This window comes from Callorhinus ursinus, unplaced genomic scaffold (genome assembly GCF_003265705.2).
Source record: "Callorhinus ursinus isolate GAN/ISIS: 27379988/994484 unplaced genomic scaffold, GSC_fseal_2.0 scaffold2, whole genome shotgun sequence".
Lineage (NCBI taxonomy): Eukaryota > Metazoa > Chordata > Mammalia > Carnivora > Otariidae > Callorhinus > Callorhinus ursinus.
The window spans coordinates 64,627,819-64,646,640 of NW_027397064.1; the positions used below are offsets into that span (position 1 = coordinate 64,627,819).

Here is an 18,822-nt window from a genome sequence, read left to right on the forward strand (position 1 = left end):
AAGGGGTTTCCATTGCAATATTAAATGTTTATTTTTGCGGTAGAAGAAAATGTGACAAAATGTTAACGTTTGTTGGGGCATCTGGGCGGCTCAGTCAGTTGAGCTTCTGATCTTGATTTCGGATCAGGTCATGATCTCGGGGTCCTGGGATCCAACCCCAGGAAGGGCTCTCTGCTCAACAGAGTCTGCTAAAGATTCTGTCCCTCTCCCTCCCCTTGCTCAAGCTCTCTCTCTCTCTCTCTCTCTCAAATAAATAAATAAAATCGTTTCTTACATGTTAGTATCTGTGGGGGCACCTGGGTGACTCAGACGGTTAGGCATCTGCTTTGGGCTCAGGTCATGATTCCAGGGTTCCGATGTGGCCTGGAGGGGGCTCCCTGATCAGCGGGAAGTCTGCTTCTCCCTCTCCCTCTGCCCCACTCCACCCAGCTCATGTTGTCTCTCTCTCTGAAATAAATAAAATCTTTTTAAAAAATGTTAATATTTGTTAATTTGATATAGAGCTTATTTTATACTTCTCTTTTTTTCATATTTTTAAATGTTTCATAATTTAAAAGAACTTCTTTAGTAAGTATTTGATAAGTACGGTATTATATTACCACTCTTACTGTCCTTGAAACCTTTCTCTATGTATTCTCTTTGTGATTGAATATTCCCTGGGCCAGTTTCTTCATCTGTAATATAAGAAGGGTGTATAGGTGATCATTGAAGATTCTTTCTACCTCAGATATTCTAAGTGCCTTCCCTTTCCCATCCCCCTTACACTTCCCTCCTCCCTGCTTTTAAGATTCACTACCTGAATCCATCATCAATCCGTCTCCTTGTCCACTCTTTAAGTCTGCTTTTCTGAAGTCATTAGGAAACATTTAACCAAAGCATGCTCAGTATTCAACTTTGCTAAAACTCTAGAAAAGTTTTTTGTTTGGTTGGTTGTTTTCCATTTAAAATAAAAGTCCTATATTTTCATCTAGCATCTCTGACACAGAAGTTGTGTAGGGAATGGGAGGTGGTAATAGAAACCATGCTCCATGGGCGCAGCGGTGCTACTGCGTTCTTACTTGGGCATCAGACTCCCGCCAAAGAGCACCTAACTTTTGAATGGACTAAAATGAAGGCATCGTAACTCTTTTTACAATCTGGGCAGGGCAGTGTAGGGCGGAACACACTGTGCTCTCTAACCGGAGGTGGGGTGAAAAAGGAGGGTACAGGGAGAGAGGGCTGCCCAGATCAGAAACATCCTGTAGCATCCCGCTGTAGAAGGAGGGTGCATTGGCTGGGCAAGCTCCCGTAGGAAAGCGCTCCGCGCTGCGGGGGCGGGGGGGGGGCTGAGGAGGTGGGGCCAGGGGCAACCGCGGGACCGCTCGCTCCCCTCCCCCGCCGCGCGCGGACTCCGGCTGTAGGAGGTCGCAGAGGAGGCTGGGCAGGCTTGAGTGGGCTATCGAGGCTCTCGAGCCTTCCACGTACTGAGGACTCTGTAGCAGCCATGGGCTACCAAGCACAGGGGCCCGTCATCCCGCCGCAGGTAAAGCTGGAGCGTGGGGCAGCTTCTGCAGCCAGGTCCTTTCCAGTTTCATTCACCCTGCAATAGAGAGCCGCTAACTTCACCTGGGGTCTTGGTTTAGCACCGCGGAAGTTCTCCAGGAGAAAAAGTTTTCCCTCCATCTGACTTTTTTTTTTTTCTTGACAGGCACTTTTCAGTATAACCCCTTTAATCTCACAAAATCGCATCATTGGCTCCCTAACAGATCCTGTATTCTGGGATTCCATGCAGCGGTCCTTGAACTTGGCGCAGCTGTAATTGGGACATTTTAGAATGGAATTTGTTTACAATGCTCTGTTGAATTACCTGTTATTGTTACTCTTTATTGTATATTATACTAATCATTCTTATAGTTACTGACATTACTAATTATTACTACTAATGTCGTGTTGGTGTCCTGTGTTGCATATTTGTCTGACACTTCTCTAATATTTTGACCTAGTGAATACTTAATTGCCATTTTATATATTAAAATAGAGCAATCTAGATGACAGAGAAACCCTCGTTTCTGAACACAAGCACAAAGGGAAAACTTATCGTCAGTTCACAGCTGTTTTTAATGTTGTCAACTCCATTATAGGATCTGGTATAATAGGTAAGTGTTGTTTTGTTTTGTTTTAAATTTCAAGTGAAAAGACAAAATTTAAAACTCTTACCATGTTGTTTGTATTGGTTATTTTTAAGGAAAAAATCTTAAATAATAGAATTGGTAAATTTTTCCATAAAAACCTTCCTTTTTTTCCAATGTAACTATGTGCATCAGAACAGTGTCTTTTATGCTGAAGATGGGGTCGTGATTCAGACTTTTTCCTCATTTGAGAGCATCCCCCATATGTGGTAGGCTAAGGTGGAACTGCATATGGGATATGCTGAATTTATTTTTGTAGGCTACATGGTCAATTGATAATGCTGCCTAATATACTTTTTCCCTCTTCCTGAAGGGTCCACCATTATTTAAACCACCTTTCTATGACCTTCTAAAGTGTAAATCTCCAGATATCTGGTAATATTGAAAGTACATAAGTTCAATGTGAAAACAACAATCTTGTGAAAAATTAAATCATACAGTATTTCCTTACCTATCTATCCAGTTTTAATTTTTAAGTACAAACTTATTATGATGTATTAATTTTAAGTATCATTCAATCAATAAGTAGATATTGGTTGAATGAAAATGCATAAATTTTTTTAACAAAGGAGCCAAATAATCAGAATTGAAAGAAATGAGCAGCTCATATTTTCCCAGTTTGAACCAAGGGGAAAATTCTGACAAAATAAAGTGTGTTGCATTATAGTAATTAAGGCAATTACTTTTTCAGTGCTGATTATTCTTTTTTTTTAAGATTTTATTTATTTGAGAGAGAGAGAGAGAGAGCACAAGCAGGGGGAGCAGTAGAGGGAGTGGGAGAAGCAGGCTCCCTGCTGAGCAGGGAACCTGATGGAGGCCTCCACCCCAGGCCCCCTGGATCATGACCTGAGCCACCCAGGCACCCCTAATTATTTTTTTTTTATTTGAAAACATCCAGTTTAAGAAAAAGCAAGGACAAAACAAAATCCTGCAATATGCATTGAGAATACTTTTTCCTGTAAAATTTTGACATTTTAGTTACAGTCATTGAACATTTATCTGAATTGAGTTACTTTTTTCACCTTTTGCAAGCTGATGTGTTTCTTGATGTTACTTGTTTCCATATATAGACAGTTCTTTTTAATGGCACATAAAATAGAGGTATGTGAAGCAAAGTAATCAAGTAGGGGCAAAGATTTATTTGAAACTCTACCCCCATGAACTAGGGAGGTGTGGACAGCTCTACTTGGCAGAATTCCAGAGTTAATTCCTGAAGTGAACACTTGAAGCTGATTCATGTCAGCAACATTAAAAAATAGCTCTTAATTATGTTTAGCAGATATTTTAAGGGAAAATTTTCCAGAGAATAAAAATTCTGGGTGGATATATTTTAAATATGTTTCATCTTAAATATTTTATTGCCCATAATCTAAAACTGACCATTTCCAAAAAAATTCATAAGAAATACTTTTATATACCGCTTCAGCTTTATAAAAACACTTTTGGTGTGCCGGGTGGCTCAGTCGGTTAAGCATCTGCTTTTGGCTGAGGTCATGGTCCCAGGGTACTGGGATCGAGCCCAGGGTAGGGCATCCTGCTTAGTGGGGAGTCTGCTTCTCCCTCTTCCTCTGATCCACTCCCTGCTCCTGTTCTTGCTCTCTCTCTCTCAAATGAATAAATGAATTTTTAAAAAAATACATAAATAGTAAAAAAAAATAAAAATTAATAAATAATAAAAAATATTTTGCCTTCTCATTTTTCTCTCCTGTTTACCCACTTGGATTCTGGAGTCAGTCTTTCTTCATATCCCATAATCCTTTTGTGCTCTTATTACCCTCTCTGCTTTCCCAGCTAGCATGTAAAGAAAGCTTTAGGTCATTATTTTCCATACATTCAAGGTCATATTCCCTCCTCACCCTGAAGTGAACTGACATCTGTTTTTCATTTGCTGCTTTCTTATTCTTATTTCATCATCTCATAAACTTGCTCTCTTGACGTGTCCTTAGCTTGCATTCTATTCTGAAATAGTATTAATATGCTAACATTTAATTTGAGTAGTAATATGCACTGTTTACAACCATGTCCTATAAATATGTCAACTTACTTAGCCTGTTATATATAGGAATTGGGGGAAGCTGCTGTATCTCTATATGTTTTATTAATGTGATGGGTGGGGCATTTTATATTTTTCCAGGATTGCCTTATTCAATGAAGCAAGCTGGCTTTCCTCTGGGAATATTGCTTTTATTCGGGGTTTCATATATTACAGGTAAAATACTATGTAATTGTTTTTTCCTGCAACTTAAATTGTGCAGTGATGATCACACACACACACACAATAATTGAATTTCCTAATTAAGAAGTGCATCAAATAATCCTAAAGAATTCAGACATTTATGTCTGAGAAGATTTACTTTTCCTGCTAATCCCTTGAACAGATTAGAAAAGCATTATATATTACCAAGTCTAAATCCTTTTCATGTGCCTTTTTCACTTTATGCAGAGAGTGGTAGATGGGAGTCCTTTTAAAGGCTGATTAATGCTGAGACTGCTTTGAAAGGGTAGACATCAGGCCTTCCCTTCCCACAAAAAACCTTAAGCAGGTGTACACAAATAAACAACTCTTTCTGGTTATTTTTGTGCAGGTAGAACTAAAAGGCCTGCTGCTCAACCAGCAGGGTTCACCACCCACTCCCCACCTCTCCTTGTGCCTGCCCAGGCTCCCTGCCTGCCACTATCTTTAAGTACAGCAATAAGGTGCTTCTATATCACTTCTCTTCTGCTTCCCCCTTTTCACGTAACAAGTTCATTCATACTCACGTTTTGCCATTCCTCCGAGTGCAGGCTTTACAACTCATAATCACCTCCTCTTCCTGCTGTTCTCATCCCTGCCCTGTCACCCCACCAGCTCACCTCATGACAATCACAGGGTCCTTCCTCTACCTTAGGGTCACTGTGAAAAAGGCAGTGATCACAGATACCCCCTGCAGTGGTTGTTTTTATGGTGGCCACTATATGTGGTCACTTAGATGCCCTTTTACCAGGGAACGTAAAACACCTCAGCCTTGTTTTTTCAGTATTGACCTGGCTCTCAGTGGCACCACCTTTCTGTGAGGTTATGATCCCCAGCCACCGTTTCCCCACAGCCCTCAGCCTAAGAATGACCGATAGGAACAGAAAAGCTGTGCGCGCTTGCACGCACACACACCTGCACCCCTGGCCCCGAGAGACCAATGCTTGTGGAACGTGCAGCCAGTCTCCACCGGAGACCACCTCCCTGCTGAACTGTTTCCCCTGCTCCATCCTGTCACTCCCATTCTCTTGAAGAGCACTCCCTCAAAGTCCCTTGTCCAAAAATCTCTGACCCATCTCTGCTTCCAGAGACCTGACCGAGATGCCATGCCCTCAAAAAAATCCCAGGTTTTGAAGACCAGCCTGTAACTCTGCCATTTTTTCCCCTCAGGCTGAGGAAGAGAGAGTAAAGCATGCCATAGATACCAGAGTCAGAGCTGCAGAAGCACTGGACTGCCTTCCTCCCTCCTTTCTTCTCACAGCCTGTTCTCCCCAAACCTAAGCTGCTTTGAGCTACTACAGCTCTTACTTTGTAGCTTCAGACCCATAACATAGTAAGGTGGGACCCGTAACATTATGCTTATTCAGAGTTGCTGGTGTTTAAAAACTGCACTCCATTCATGAAAACATTCATCACACTAAAAAATCCCATTCAAGGATTACCCTTGTAGTTTTTAATTTCCTGTTTCCCAGTCAGTCAGCACTAACAATTAATTTCCGCCCAGGCATAATAACCATGGCTTATTTAAGTACATTGTAAACATTTATGCACACTGTAAACCAATAGATAGAAAAAAATTAAAAAATACATATCACCTAAGAATTAAATACTTGAGGTGAATTAAATCACATTATGCACAAATAAATCATAATGTGAATAACTTTCTCAACTAATGCTATGCATAAACTTACAGCAAAGTTTGTAAGCAGCCCTTTGCAAAGTCATAGTTACTCTTGTTCAGCTGAAGATCAAAATCTTTAAATAATTTAATGAATAAAGGATGACCACACAGAAGCAAAAAAATTTATAGACTATGATTCATTTTATTTCTTAATTAGGCTTTTAAGAGGAAAATCTACAAGTAGGGTATAATGCTGAGTTTTTCTTTAAATTGACACTGTAATTACACAATGGTTTTTCTCTAGATGCTTTTGTCTTTTTAAGGCCTCTAATGAGGTATGTCCAGCTCAGCAGGTAGTTTTTCTAAGTTCTGTTTCCATGTTTGTGAAATGTTGGGAAATAAGAAAAAATTACTGATTTAAAAGAAAATTTTTATGTTGAATGACTTGGACTCATTCATGGATTTATCTAAACTTTTCATGCAATATATTTAAAGTGAGATCAAAATGTTGTGTTGATTGATATTTCAGATTCCTAAAGCTCTTAAGGTATATATTTATAGCTTGTACTTTACAAATAGAGAAACACATTTATTACTGACTAAATTCTTAGCAAATTGTTAACTTTAAGCAATGTATTTTGACCTTTTATAAAAGTCAGCATTCTCATCCCAAACATACAGTTCTTCACCAAAACTTCACAACATCTGTGAAACTGGTTACCTCCTCTCTGTGACTGAGGTCCTCATTCTTTCTCTTCGTTGGTCAGTAAGTTGCTGTTGAGTTTTCCTGCCATTAGCATCTGACCATTTCCTGATAAGTCTTCCATATTGCTGCAGAATTACCTTCATAAAACCTCAGTCTGGTCTCTTTCATGTCCCCAATCAAGACATTCCATTACTGTATAATGACAATAGAAAAAAAATTATTGCATTCAAATTCCTTCATAGCTCAACCACAATCTGAACTTTTAGTATCATCTCCAATTAATCTAACCTCTCTTTCACATAGTCACCAACATTACCATGTGTAGAAGTTATGTTTTAGCCATTCTGGACTATTCCAGTCCCTGTAGAATGTGCCTTCATGCTGCCTTCCCATGGATAGTGTCCCTACTTGACATTCTTTTTCTTCTTTACCTGGTGAAATCCTGTATCTAAGACCTACTCCTCTGTGAAGCTTTTCCCGGTTTTAAACAAAGGCAATATAATTAATTGCTATGTTCTTTGTGCTTGCAGAGTATTTTAAAATATGCTCATTAGGCCATTTATCACATTAAATTTTAATCAGATATGTAGACATCTAGCAATCCTGCTATACTGACTTATTCAACAAATATTTAGTGACATTTCTGCCATTATTTCAGTGAAGAACATTATTCCTGCCTGTTGAAGCTCACAATGTAGTGTCAGGCAGACAAAAACAGAATTATAATACTTTATGAAAAACACCATATTAAAAATATGGGCAAGATGATAGGGATATTGGCATTTAACCCAGTCTCAAAGGAGCAGGCATATTTTGGTGACAAAAAGACATCTCCACTGACTGTTTATGAGTGAGCAAAGAAAATGGAAGGGTACTCCAAGCAGATGGAAATGTAGAGATGCAAAAGGGAACTGTGTGAGTGATTCCATCTGCTTAAGCATAGGGTTGATGTTTGTAAGTGGAAAGGGAGGAAGTTAGAGGTTTGCAGAGGCATTTATGAAGGCTCCCATGTAATGATAATCATTACCACTTCCTGAGGACTGGCTTGATGCTGAGCGTAATGCAGCCACTGTACTTAATCCTTCTGGCTCTATGAAATAGGCATTCGTGTTCCATTTTATGGAGAAAGAAATTGAGACTTTAAGAAGTTAAAATGACTTGCCCAAGGTTAGCAGTTACTGACAACAGAGTTGAAACTTGGATTAAGTGCATGGATTTTAGAGCCAGACTACCAGGATCTGAGTCCCGACTCTTCCTTTCTAGCTCTGTGAAGTTCAGCGATTTGCTTAACCTTCTATGCCTCGCTTGTCTCATCTATTAAAGGGGGAGTGGAGGGTAATAATTGCACCTAGTTAGAGTTGTTGAGAAGCTTAAACAAGTCAATATGCATAAAGCACTTGAGAAAAAGCTTGGCATACAAAAAGTGTTGTGAAAGTATTTGCTAGTATTTTTGCGATTCTTCTCATTGTTATTATTATCAGACTCCAGATACAGTACTTTTTCCACCACCAGATGCATCCTATAGGAAACAGACAAAAGTAGCACAGGCTCTCATTCATTGTGCCAGGCATTGTGGTAGACATGTAAACATTAATCCTCACAGACTCATCAAGGTTTGGTGTATTGTCTTACATTATAGATGAGACTCAAGAAAGTCAAGTCTTTCACCCAGGATCACATAACTAATAAATCATTTTTTCTGCCTCATGAAAAGGATTTTTTTTATCCAAAAGTATTAGAGGATTCCCCGGGAGGATTTTAAGCAGAAGACAAGATCAGATTTATGCTGTGGTCAGATCCATCTGGTACAGGAGGGATGTCAAGAAAATCTTGGTAGGGTAGGGAATGTTAAAAGTGTTTTGAAGAGGGGCCAGATTTGTAGATGAGAGAACTATTAGGAGTTTTCGTAGTAATCCAGGTGAGAAATGATAAAACCCTAAAATAAAGTAGATTAGAGATTAGAAGTGAGGGGACACCATTGAATAATTTATGATGCAAGAGTTAATGGATTTGGTGACCAAAAGAATGTAGGAGGTGATGGGTAATGAGAAGTCTAGGGTGATGCTCAAATTTCTGCTGGTACTGTTCACAGTTTGGAGAAATATAGATGGATAAGCGGGTTCCAGAACAAATATATAAATCAGAATTTGGACACTTAAAATCAAGATGTCTATGAGATCTCCAAGATAAAATGTTTATTAGACAGCTAGATATAGAAATTTGGAGTTTTGGAGGAGTCTAGGTTGAAGATCGAATTTTAGAAGGGTTAATAACATCTGTGTGAAAATTAAAGCTGTAGGGATGAATAAGACCACAGTAGGACATTTTGAAGAGTGAGAAAAAAGTCCAAGAATCCAGATTTTAAACAGAGTAAAAGAAATTGGTGAAAAACTGTATATGATTGGTCAAAAAGGTAGGAGGAAATCCAAAAGAAAGTGATGTCACAAAGGCCAAGGGAAGGTGATTGAAGAAGAGGAGAATAGTGAACAGAAAAAAAAAAAAACTGCCATGAAATAGCAGATTAGATTAAGATTTAGGAGGTGTCCATTGGATTTATCAAATTGGAGCTCACTGATGAATTTGTTAAAAGAAGATTCAGTGATGTGGGAAGGAATCAAGGTAGAAAGCACAATGCAATGATTTCTATTTTCTTCTTTGTATTTTAATGCATTTCCAAATTATTTAAAGGATAAAAAAAATCAACTGTGATGGAAGCATGAGCGAGAGAAGAGAAAAAACAAGAATCACACAGCTGTGTACCCAGTACAACTCAAGTGTCGTTCATTAAGTGCTCAAAAAACATTGCGTTAAATGAAAAAAAAGGGGAGATTAACTTTTAATTACATAATTTCTGTATATTTGCATCTTCAATTCCAACTCTAAAATGAGAGCTTAAATCTTTAAAATGTAAATTTAAAAAAATTCTTGGAGTTCGCTCGTAACCATAACTATAAAATAAAGTTACTAGTTGTACTTTGTTATAAAACAAATGATCTGATTCTCCTCAATCTATTTTTTTTCTGAATGCTTACATCATTTTTCATTCTCGGTTTTCACACATTGAACATCTATGAAATATTTGATTACCTACATTCTGCTGCTTGGACAGTTGAGCCTCATCCTGTTAATAGTCGTTACACTAGTTAAGTTAGGAAAGTAAAACCTGATGCTTTGACTCTAGTCTGTGTACCCTCTTCTGTCCAGTTCATTGCACAGAAATGTTAAGTGTATTTGCATCTCAACTGAAAAATACATAACTGGAAACAGTACTGTTTCATGAAAGGTAATGTTTTATGAACAGAAAGTAAGCCTTGCCAAGCCAATTGACTATAGCATTAAATTAAACTCGTTAAAGTTTCTCTTTCTTTAAGTCAAAATACAAAAAGCTTTTGTATTAAATGTAATCTGACATTTGTTTAATGGCTGTTTTTGCCACAGACTTTTCCCTTGTTTTATTGATAAAAGGAGGGGCCCTCTCTGGAACAGACACTTACCAGTCTTTGGTCAATAAAACCTTTGGCTTTCCGGGGTATCTCCTCCTCTCTGTTCTTCAGTTTTTTTATCCTTTTATAGGTAAGTTGAATGTGAAAATGAAAAGCGTAACTCTTTCCTAAACATACAACTATTTCTGAAGAAGATAGTTTTAATAGGAGATTAAAAGTGAATAGGTAAAATAATAGATTTCTTCCGCGGCTGAAATATGTTTTTTTGAAAACCTAAGGGTTTATGGAAGCCACGTACAAGGCCAACATGTAATTTAAAATCTGTACCATAATGGTGAACATGTCCTCTAGCACTTCTTAGGTAAATTGTTAACATTCACCAATGACTAAATTGACATCATTTTTTAAATCAGTAATACAGAATCTATTGGTCAAACCATTAGCTCCTTTTTAAAATTAGGGGATATTTGGGAGCCTTCACAATTTTCTATTATTGTTCCTCACTTTGAGCAATGCATGTATTCCTGAAAACATATGTGGAAACTGAACTTTTGTAACAAAACAAATCACATTTTAAATGACTACGGAAACTCACCATTATTTAAAGTTGTTCTGGAAAGAATCAATTCGTGAAGTGAAAATGTTTTTGTAATATAAATTGATATTCTCCCATATATTTGTTGTCTAGTTATTTTTTGAAATTATACATATTTGTAGTCACAATATATATTTGAAAGAATTAGGATTATGCCAATATTTGGGAATAATGGATTACTTTCAAAATAGTTAACGGGTATTAAGGAGGGCACTTGTGATGGGCACCAGGTGTTGTATGTAAGTGATGAATCACTAAATTCTACACCTGAAACTAATATTACGCTGTATGTTAACTAACTGGAATTTAAATAAAAACTTGGGGGAAAAATAAAGTGTATTTAGCAAAAAAAAAAATCAAAATATTCAAGATGAAATATGTGATGGCTTCTTGGTAACTGTATTGTTTTAATTATGTTTTTAGCTATGATAAGTTATAACATAATAACTGGAGATACTTTGAGCAAAGTTTTCCAAAGAATCCCAGGAGGTGAGTCAATGTATATATTTTATGTATTATTCATAGTTAATGCTGTTCATACTAATTTACAAGCAAAATATTTGCAAGTGGAAGAGTTGGATGACTTCAAGTATCTGGCAATATCCATGATCCATTCTGATCCTAAAGCATTAATCTACTTTTATATATAGTTTAGTTCCTCCTTAGCTGTTTAGAGGATATCATTACTATTCATATACTTAAAATACTTTGTATTTTAAATACCTAATTTTACATATCACCAACTCTATGTAGTAACATTTTTCACGTCTTCTTTTTACAATGCCATTTCTAAAATAAGCAAGCTGACTTTTTTCTCCATTATTTGTATTAAGATATAATTTAATATAGTAAAATTAGCCCTTTTTACTGTTTAGGTCTGTAACATATAGTTAGACAAATGCATATATAGTCATATATCCACAACTACAATCAAAATACAGAACAATTCCATCACCCACCCTCCAAAATTTTCCTTATTTCCCTGTGTAGTCAAACCCTCCCTAATCTACAGCTCCTGGCAGCCACTGATCTGATTTCTCTCCCTAGTTTTGCTTTTCCCAGAATGACAAATAAATGGCATCATATAGCATGGAGCCTTTCAAGTCTGGCATCCTTCCTTTGGTATAGTGCATTTGAGATTCATCCAAGTTTTGGGTTGTATCAGTAGTTTGCTCTTTTTTTTTTTTAGCTGCTGAGGAGTATTCCATCATAAGAATGTACAACAGTTTATCTATCTCCCAGTGGAGGGACATTTGGGTTGTTTCATTTGGCATGATTCTGAAAAACCATTATGAACACTTCAGGCAGACCTTTTCAACATGTGCCACAACCCCATGCCCTATTCAGCCTTTCACCATATCATGGCAATTTGAATAACTCAGACATCATGAGTCTTTTTTTTTGAAGAGCTTCTCACCCAAGCCACACAATCCTCATTTCATAGTGACCTACTCGATAGTTGTTATCATAGTTGAAAGTGATGCAAAAACACCTTTCCTCTTAGTGCTGAATCACTCCTTCTAGAGACATACAAACCAAAATAAAACAAAACCTAAAACTAGAAATTGCACCTATTCCTTTCACAGAGTTTAGTGGAAAAGGAAATCAGGGAGACTTGACCATCAAATCACAGACCCGCTGCTTGCTCTATGTGATCTTGAGAAGGTTAATGCCCTCTCTGAGTTTTAGTTTCTTCATCTTTAAATTGTGGAGTATAACCTGCTTCATAGAATTATTGTGGGAAACAGCAGAGGTAATACAGACAGTGCTTGGCATATAGTAGGCTCTCCCAACACTGTTAGCTCTTAGCAGCAGCTTCCGTTCTAGCCCCCAACTACAAACCATGTTTTCATAAACTGAGATCACGTGAGTGGATAGAATACTAAGGAAAAATGCAAAGAATATAATGTCATATATAAAATATGACCTAATCATGTAAATTTTCTATTTTCATAAACAACTAAGAAAAAACAAGGAAAAATATATTCACATGTAAACTGTGATTATCTTTTAATTGCAGGAGTCATGAGATTTTTTTCTGTTTCCTTTGTTGTTTTGGTTTTTCAAAGGAGCATATATTAATTTAGAAAAATCTTTTTATAACTTTATTTTCATTTAAAATACTTATTAAGGTGTATTTTTTTTGTTAGAAGATCAGGATAAATAATAGATCTCATCATTAGATCCTTATTTAAAAATGTCCCTTATGGTAATAGAGACCCTTTGTTAGTAGGCTCCTCTCTGCTATTCATAGCATTTTATTTCAGTGTTTTTCTAGGACTTAGAATTTTCCCAGTGAAGGAAATCTATATTTTCTACCAAACACATTGGTAAAGCAAATGATTTGAAAGGGTAAACAGAAACAAATATACAAATAATTTAATTCAAATTATGCTCACCAGAAATATGTAAATAGTTGAGTTCAAGTTTTTGGGAACTTGAACTTCCTGTTTTAGCGTTTTGATTCACAACTTTGTGATGATTGTTTAGTTATATCTGAGTTAAGCAAATATTCATGATTATTTTATTACAGTGTATACATACGCATGTCACATTTATACCACGTTGAAATTGTATCTGGAAACTTCCCTGTGAGTTTATTAACCATACAAGAAAATTAGTCTCACTTACTTTTCCCAGTAATAGCTTTCTTTTTCTTTTATCTTTTTTTTTTTTTTTAAACCACACTCACTTGCTTATTCTAGAGACTTTAGACTTTGCAGAAATTAATGAACAAAGACTTGGTGCCACTGGGGACATTTCAAAAACATAATGATATGATCTCTGAAGGAATTCAATATGAGCTAAAAAATGTAAGCAGTGGTATCTTCCTTGGAATAGATATATAGCTCCCGAAGTTAACGCTGTGATTAGCACAGCCTTAAAAATATATAAATCCTTGGAAGTATGTCTTATTTTATGTTTACAGCTTTTGTTTGTATTTGATGATAGGCACACTTGCACACACAACCCGCCCCCCAACACACACACAATTACGTACTCACTGTGATAGCGGAGACTCTGCAGCATATACCAGTTTCAGCAGTGCTTCCCGATGGTGTCCCTATATTGCTTCTGTCTCCTTTTCTTCAGGGAAACCACTTCTTTCTCAACAAAAGTATAGAAATAGAATATTTTTATCTAAAGCTTGAGTCTTGAAATTTCAAGCTCTACTGTTTAAGTCTCTCTAGGTTACAGAATTTAAAAAAGAAGAAAAAAAGCCTCAGCACATGCCCCCTCCTCATGTAGCTTACTTCCTAGAGAAGGGATTTGCCATTAGAGGGTTTTGGACAAAGAGTGACATTGTGTTTTTAGCCTTGGGGAAGGATCTCTGTACCTTCCAGATTACAAGTATATTCTAAGGGGGATAAAGGAAGAGTAGAAGCAGGAAAATTGATTAGGAGGCTACTAAATAATTTGAACGCAAAATATTATAAGATTATTTGAACTATAGGTTCATCCTTAAGTTTTTTGTATTTACATTTTTGTGACATTTCTATTTTTACATGGTTTTGTGGGATGTATTTACTTAAAATCTTTGTCATTTTGATAACATTTAAAGTTATTTAAGTCATTTTTGCACTTAAATATTTGACTGCTTACTTGTATCACTGGTGTGTTAACTCATACCTATAAAGACTTTATAATATTTGTTGTGTTTTAGTTGACCCTGAAAACTTGCTTATTGGTCGCCACTTCATCATTATGCTCTCCACAGCTGCCTTTACTCTGCCTTTGTCCTTGTATCGAGATATAGCGAAGCTTGGAAAGGTAACTTACATCTAAGGCTCAGAAATGCACTTTGTTACCTGCACTAATTTTGTCAAATGACTGTCTGTGTAACCAAGTTCTTAATTACAGTATTTATCTTAGTTTCTTTCTTACCTTTCTTTCTAAGGTAGATACGCTGATGTCAGACACCATACTTCCAATTTAGAAAATAAAAACAACTATACTTACACCAGGTCTAATTCACTGAAAAAAATGTTCTATCATTTTTTACAGATAGTAGTTTAAATAATTTAAATTTAGACTAAATTTAAGAAGTAAGGATGAATCACTTCACTGGCTCAAAATTTTTTTGTAAACTACAGTGTGTTTCATCCAGTGACTTTAAATATCAATGTGTCATTAATTCATGAGAATTTGACCAGTGTATATGATTCTTATTGCTAAAGAGAAATGATGATGCATTTCTAATGAAACCAACCAAATAATTATTCAACTCACCATATGGGCTCATCTGCATAGGTTAGCCTTTATCTACCTGTATTTTTACTTCCTTACTCTCAACGAGTGTTGGAGTGTTTGTATTTTATGCAAAATATTATTGGCATTAAATTTACATTATGCCAAACATTCTGATGAATTTTTTTAAAAAGTTTTTAAAAAGAGCTATTTATATATTTTTATGTTCTAATTTGAAAAGTCCAACAGTTGAGTGAATTTTACTTTTCACTGTGACGTCTCATGTGTATTCACAGTTATGGATCCTTCCTTAAGGATCTTATTATGGATCCTATTACCCACAGTCCTTCCAGGTAAAGCTGAGAGTGGAGATGGTATTCCAAATATTCTGACCACTCTACCTTTGTTCCCTAACAGACTTGGGTGTGTTATGGGATCCTATTATGGATCCTATTGCCCACAGTCCTTCCAGGTAAAGCTGAGAGTGGAGATGGTATTCCAAATATTCTGACCACTCTACCTTTGTTCCCTAACAGACTTCCAGAAATAAATAAGAGTCCATTAAAGCGGCTTTTTTGTGAATTATCTGAAATGCTGAACAATTTCCCATTTCCCATGTTGTAGACATAAATGTTATCTTCAGAGAGCAGAAGGCCAGGCATTCATGAAAAGAAAGCTAATATTCTATCATATTATTAATACCTGAACATCTTCCCCTAAGTGTCTCTTAAAAGTGTCATATTGGAATATTAAGTAAATCTCCCGGTGAGCAAACCCAGAGTAGCTAGGAGCCCTGATCTGGAGTCAGGGTGCTTGCATTTGAATTCTCCTTCTGCCACATTCTAGCTGTGTGACCTTGGGAATGTTACTTAAAATCTCTTCCTCAGTAGAGGACTCATAACAGACCCTTCTTTCTAGTTAAAAACTAACAACCCAGGAAACAAGGTTAATGGTTTCTTTGGTTAACCCAAAGAAACAGAAACTATTTTACATTATGTTTTTTCATATTAGAGAAAGAAATCTAAAATGTGCTTATCCATTAAAAAAAAATTAAGGGCAGAAACAGATCTAATAATGAGTGCACAGAACACTCTATACACACAGACCAGTTTATATTTTAACCAGTTGAAATAGTGACAGAATAGAAAGGAAAAAGCAAAGACTTTAGAAACACAGACCAAAGGGCAAAATCAAACAGGAAAAATAGACTAACAGAGCTAGAGAACAGAAAGAAAAAAGGAGAGGCACCCCAAAAATGTGTGTGAGTGAGTGTGTGTGGGGGGGGGCCCTGTCTTGATAGGTAGAGGGTAAGGTAAAGACAGAAGCAGAAGAAGCAGTTATAGATAGAAAAAAGCACAAGTCATCACCAAAATAGACCTGAAGAAGAAAGAAAAAAACTTCCCTTTGACTTTTATAACCTAAAATCACCAATTTTGTATTCTATTCAGTAAGCCACTAAAAACCTTTAAAGCTATGTCGCAAGATTAGTTATACATACCTGCCTCCCTATTTGGGGAAAAAAAATAATACTGTGGACTGATAAAAAGTTACATGTCTGAGATTATCAACAGTAGTCTGTAAGAAAAAACTACTGCAGGATTATATAAACAAAAGCTGTATATATGTTTACTCAAGTAAAAAGAGAAACACCTAATATTTTCAATTCAATAATCTCTCTTCCAAACTGACCATATCTTTACATTTTCTTTTGCAGATCTCTTTTCTTTCGACAGTTTTAACAGCTCTGATTCTTGGAATTGTAATGACCAGGGTAGTCTCATTGGGTCCATACATGTAAGTTTTGTTGCTATATTGGTTAGTCTTTAATTTATAGCCTTCACATAGATATTTATATGACATATTGCAAATGCTGAAGTATAAAGTAATCATGGTACCAGAAGCACCATTTATCTTAAGTATTTGACAAAATGAGAGAAGATAATTACATCTAAGTGGACAGGCATTTTTCACTTGGCCCCTCCATGGCTGATGAGATTAAACTGAGTTTACTTTGCATGTTAATGACTGGTCCTAAGAATTAGAATAAGGAAGAGATCTCGAATAGTGAGAAATAGGAATGAAGTAGGGCACTCGGGAGGGAAAATGGTAAATGGCAGAAATTTTTGTATCTATCCCAGAGATGGATTTGTTCTTAACAAAGTTTCACCAATATAGGCTGAAATGAGAAGAATAAAGAATATAATGGAAGTTTTCTCCATTAGAGGAAATGTAATCACTTTGCAAACCACCGTTTATTCTCTACTAAGATTATATTCTTTGATTATTTGGTGTTAAAATTTTGTCATTTGTGAACTGATGGTGATAGTTTGTGAATGTTACCTGTGAGGGGGGAAAGAAAAGGAAACCTGTTGAGTAACTATCTGTGATAATGTGGTTCCCAAGGTAACTTCTTTTTCCTATTGATTAACTGTCCTGCAAGATCACATCATTTTCAACTTCATATGCTTATGTCTGGCTTCTTAGTCTACCAGGAAAGTTCCAAAAATTATGCCTCAAACTTATTTTGAAGGAATTATGAAACATCTAGTCTAATTGCATTTAATACAACCTTTACTTTGAAAAAAACACTTTTTTTTAAAGGATTGAAATAAAAGAGAAAAGCATAAATATCTATCATGTTTATATTAATGTTTTCAAATAACTGAATCCCAGTTCATGGTTGTATTAGCTCGGGCTGTCAGAACAAAATACATATAGAGGTCTTAAACAACAGAAATTTATTTTCTCATAGTTCTGGAGGCTGCCAGCAGTCAGGTTTTGGTGAGAGGTCTCTTCCTAGTTGTAGAAAGTTCCCTTGCTGCTGTGTCTTCACAGGGCAGACATCGAGAGAAAGAGCAAGCTCTCTGGTATCTCTACTTATACGGACACTAATCCCATCAAGCATGCCCTGTCCTCAAGACCTCCTGTAAACCTAATTATCTCCCAAAGTCTCCATCTCCAGATACCATCACAAAGGGGCTCTGGCTTCAATATACGAATTTTTGGAGGGGACACAATTCAATCCTTAGCAAGTTTTAAAAACGCATCCAGTTCCCTTCACTGTGGCCATTTATTCTCTCATTTAGTGAACGCTTACTGAATGCCTGTTGTTTCTAGCTATTTTGCTGCACCCTGAGAGAAAAAGAGCAGAGAGGCAAAAGTCAGCACCTGTTGCAAGTTGTTCACAATCAAGTAGTGAACATTTTAAAAACAAAAAAGAAGAAAAAGAAAGCAGTGCAGTAGAAGTGCAAAATAGAAGGATTAGAGCAATAGCAGTGCCAAAGAAGAGAGTGCTTAATGGGAAAAAAAATACGATCTGGGTGTTTTGAAAGATGAATCTGAATTGTTTCAGATAGAGAAAAGCGTAAAAGGCATTCCCGGCCCAGGAAAGGTAAGCATAAAAGCACAAAAGCATATGTTAAATTCTACTGACATTTATTTAGTATCTACTGTATTGGTACTGTATTCATCTCTGATTTTCAAGAGCTGAATTTATACAACAAGAAGCCAATAAATATATTGAACAGAATACAATAAATACAAAATACAAAATACAATAAATAAAGGCAGAATTTTTTTTTAAAGATTTTATGTATTTGTTTGACAGAGAGAGACAGCGAGAGAGGGAACACAAGCAGGCGGAGTGGGAGAGGGAGAAGCAGGCTCCCCGCGGAGCAGGGAGCCCGATGCGGGGCTCAATCCCAGGACCCTGGGATCATGACCTAAACCGAAGGCAGACGCTTAACCAACTGAGCCACCGAGGCGCCCCAGGACAGAACTTTTTTTATTGGAGCTTTTATTATGAAAAGTGACTCTAGACAATAAATTATTAGGTTATAATAAAAGGTCTTATCGATTTGGCAAATAT

At 36.5% G+C, this 18,822-nt stretch overlaps 1 protein-coding gene across 1 annotated transcript in view; it reads left to right on the forward strand.

Annotated features, from left to right (window-relative positions):
• Positions 1–1,355: 1,355 nt before the first annotated feature.
• SLC38A11 (solute carrier family 38 member 11) overlaps positions 1,356–18,822 on the forward strand; it is a 54,144-nt gene continuing 36,677 nt past the window's right edge. The window contains exons 1-7 of the mRNA XM_025852386.2: positions 1,356–1,522; positions 2,018–2,135; positions 4,303–4,377; positions 10,167–10,301; positions 11,190–11,255; positions 14,431–14,537; positions 16,669–16,748. Coding sequence (XP_025708171.1) covers positions 1,484–1,522; positions 2,018–2,135; positions 4,303–4,377; positions 10,167–10,301; positions 11,190–11,255; positions 14,431–14,537; positions 16,669–16,748 — 620 coding nt within the window. The 5' untranslated portion in view covers positions 1,356–1,483. The remainder of the gene's footprint in view (positions 1,523–2,017; positions 2,136–4,302; positions 4,378–10,166; positions 10,302–11,189; positions 11,256–14,430; positions 14,538–16,668; positions 16,749–18,822) is intronic.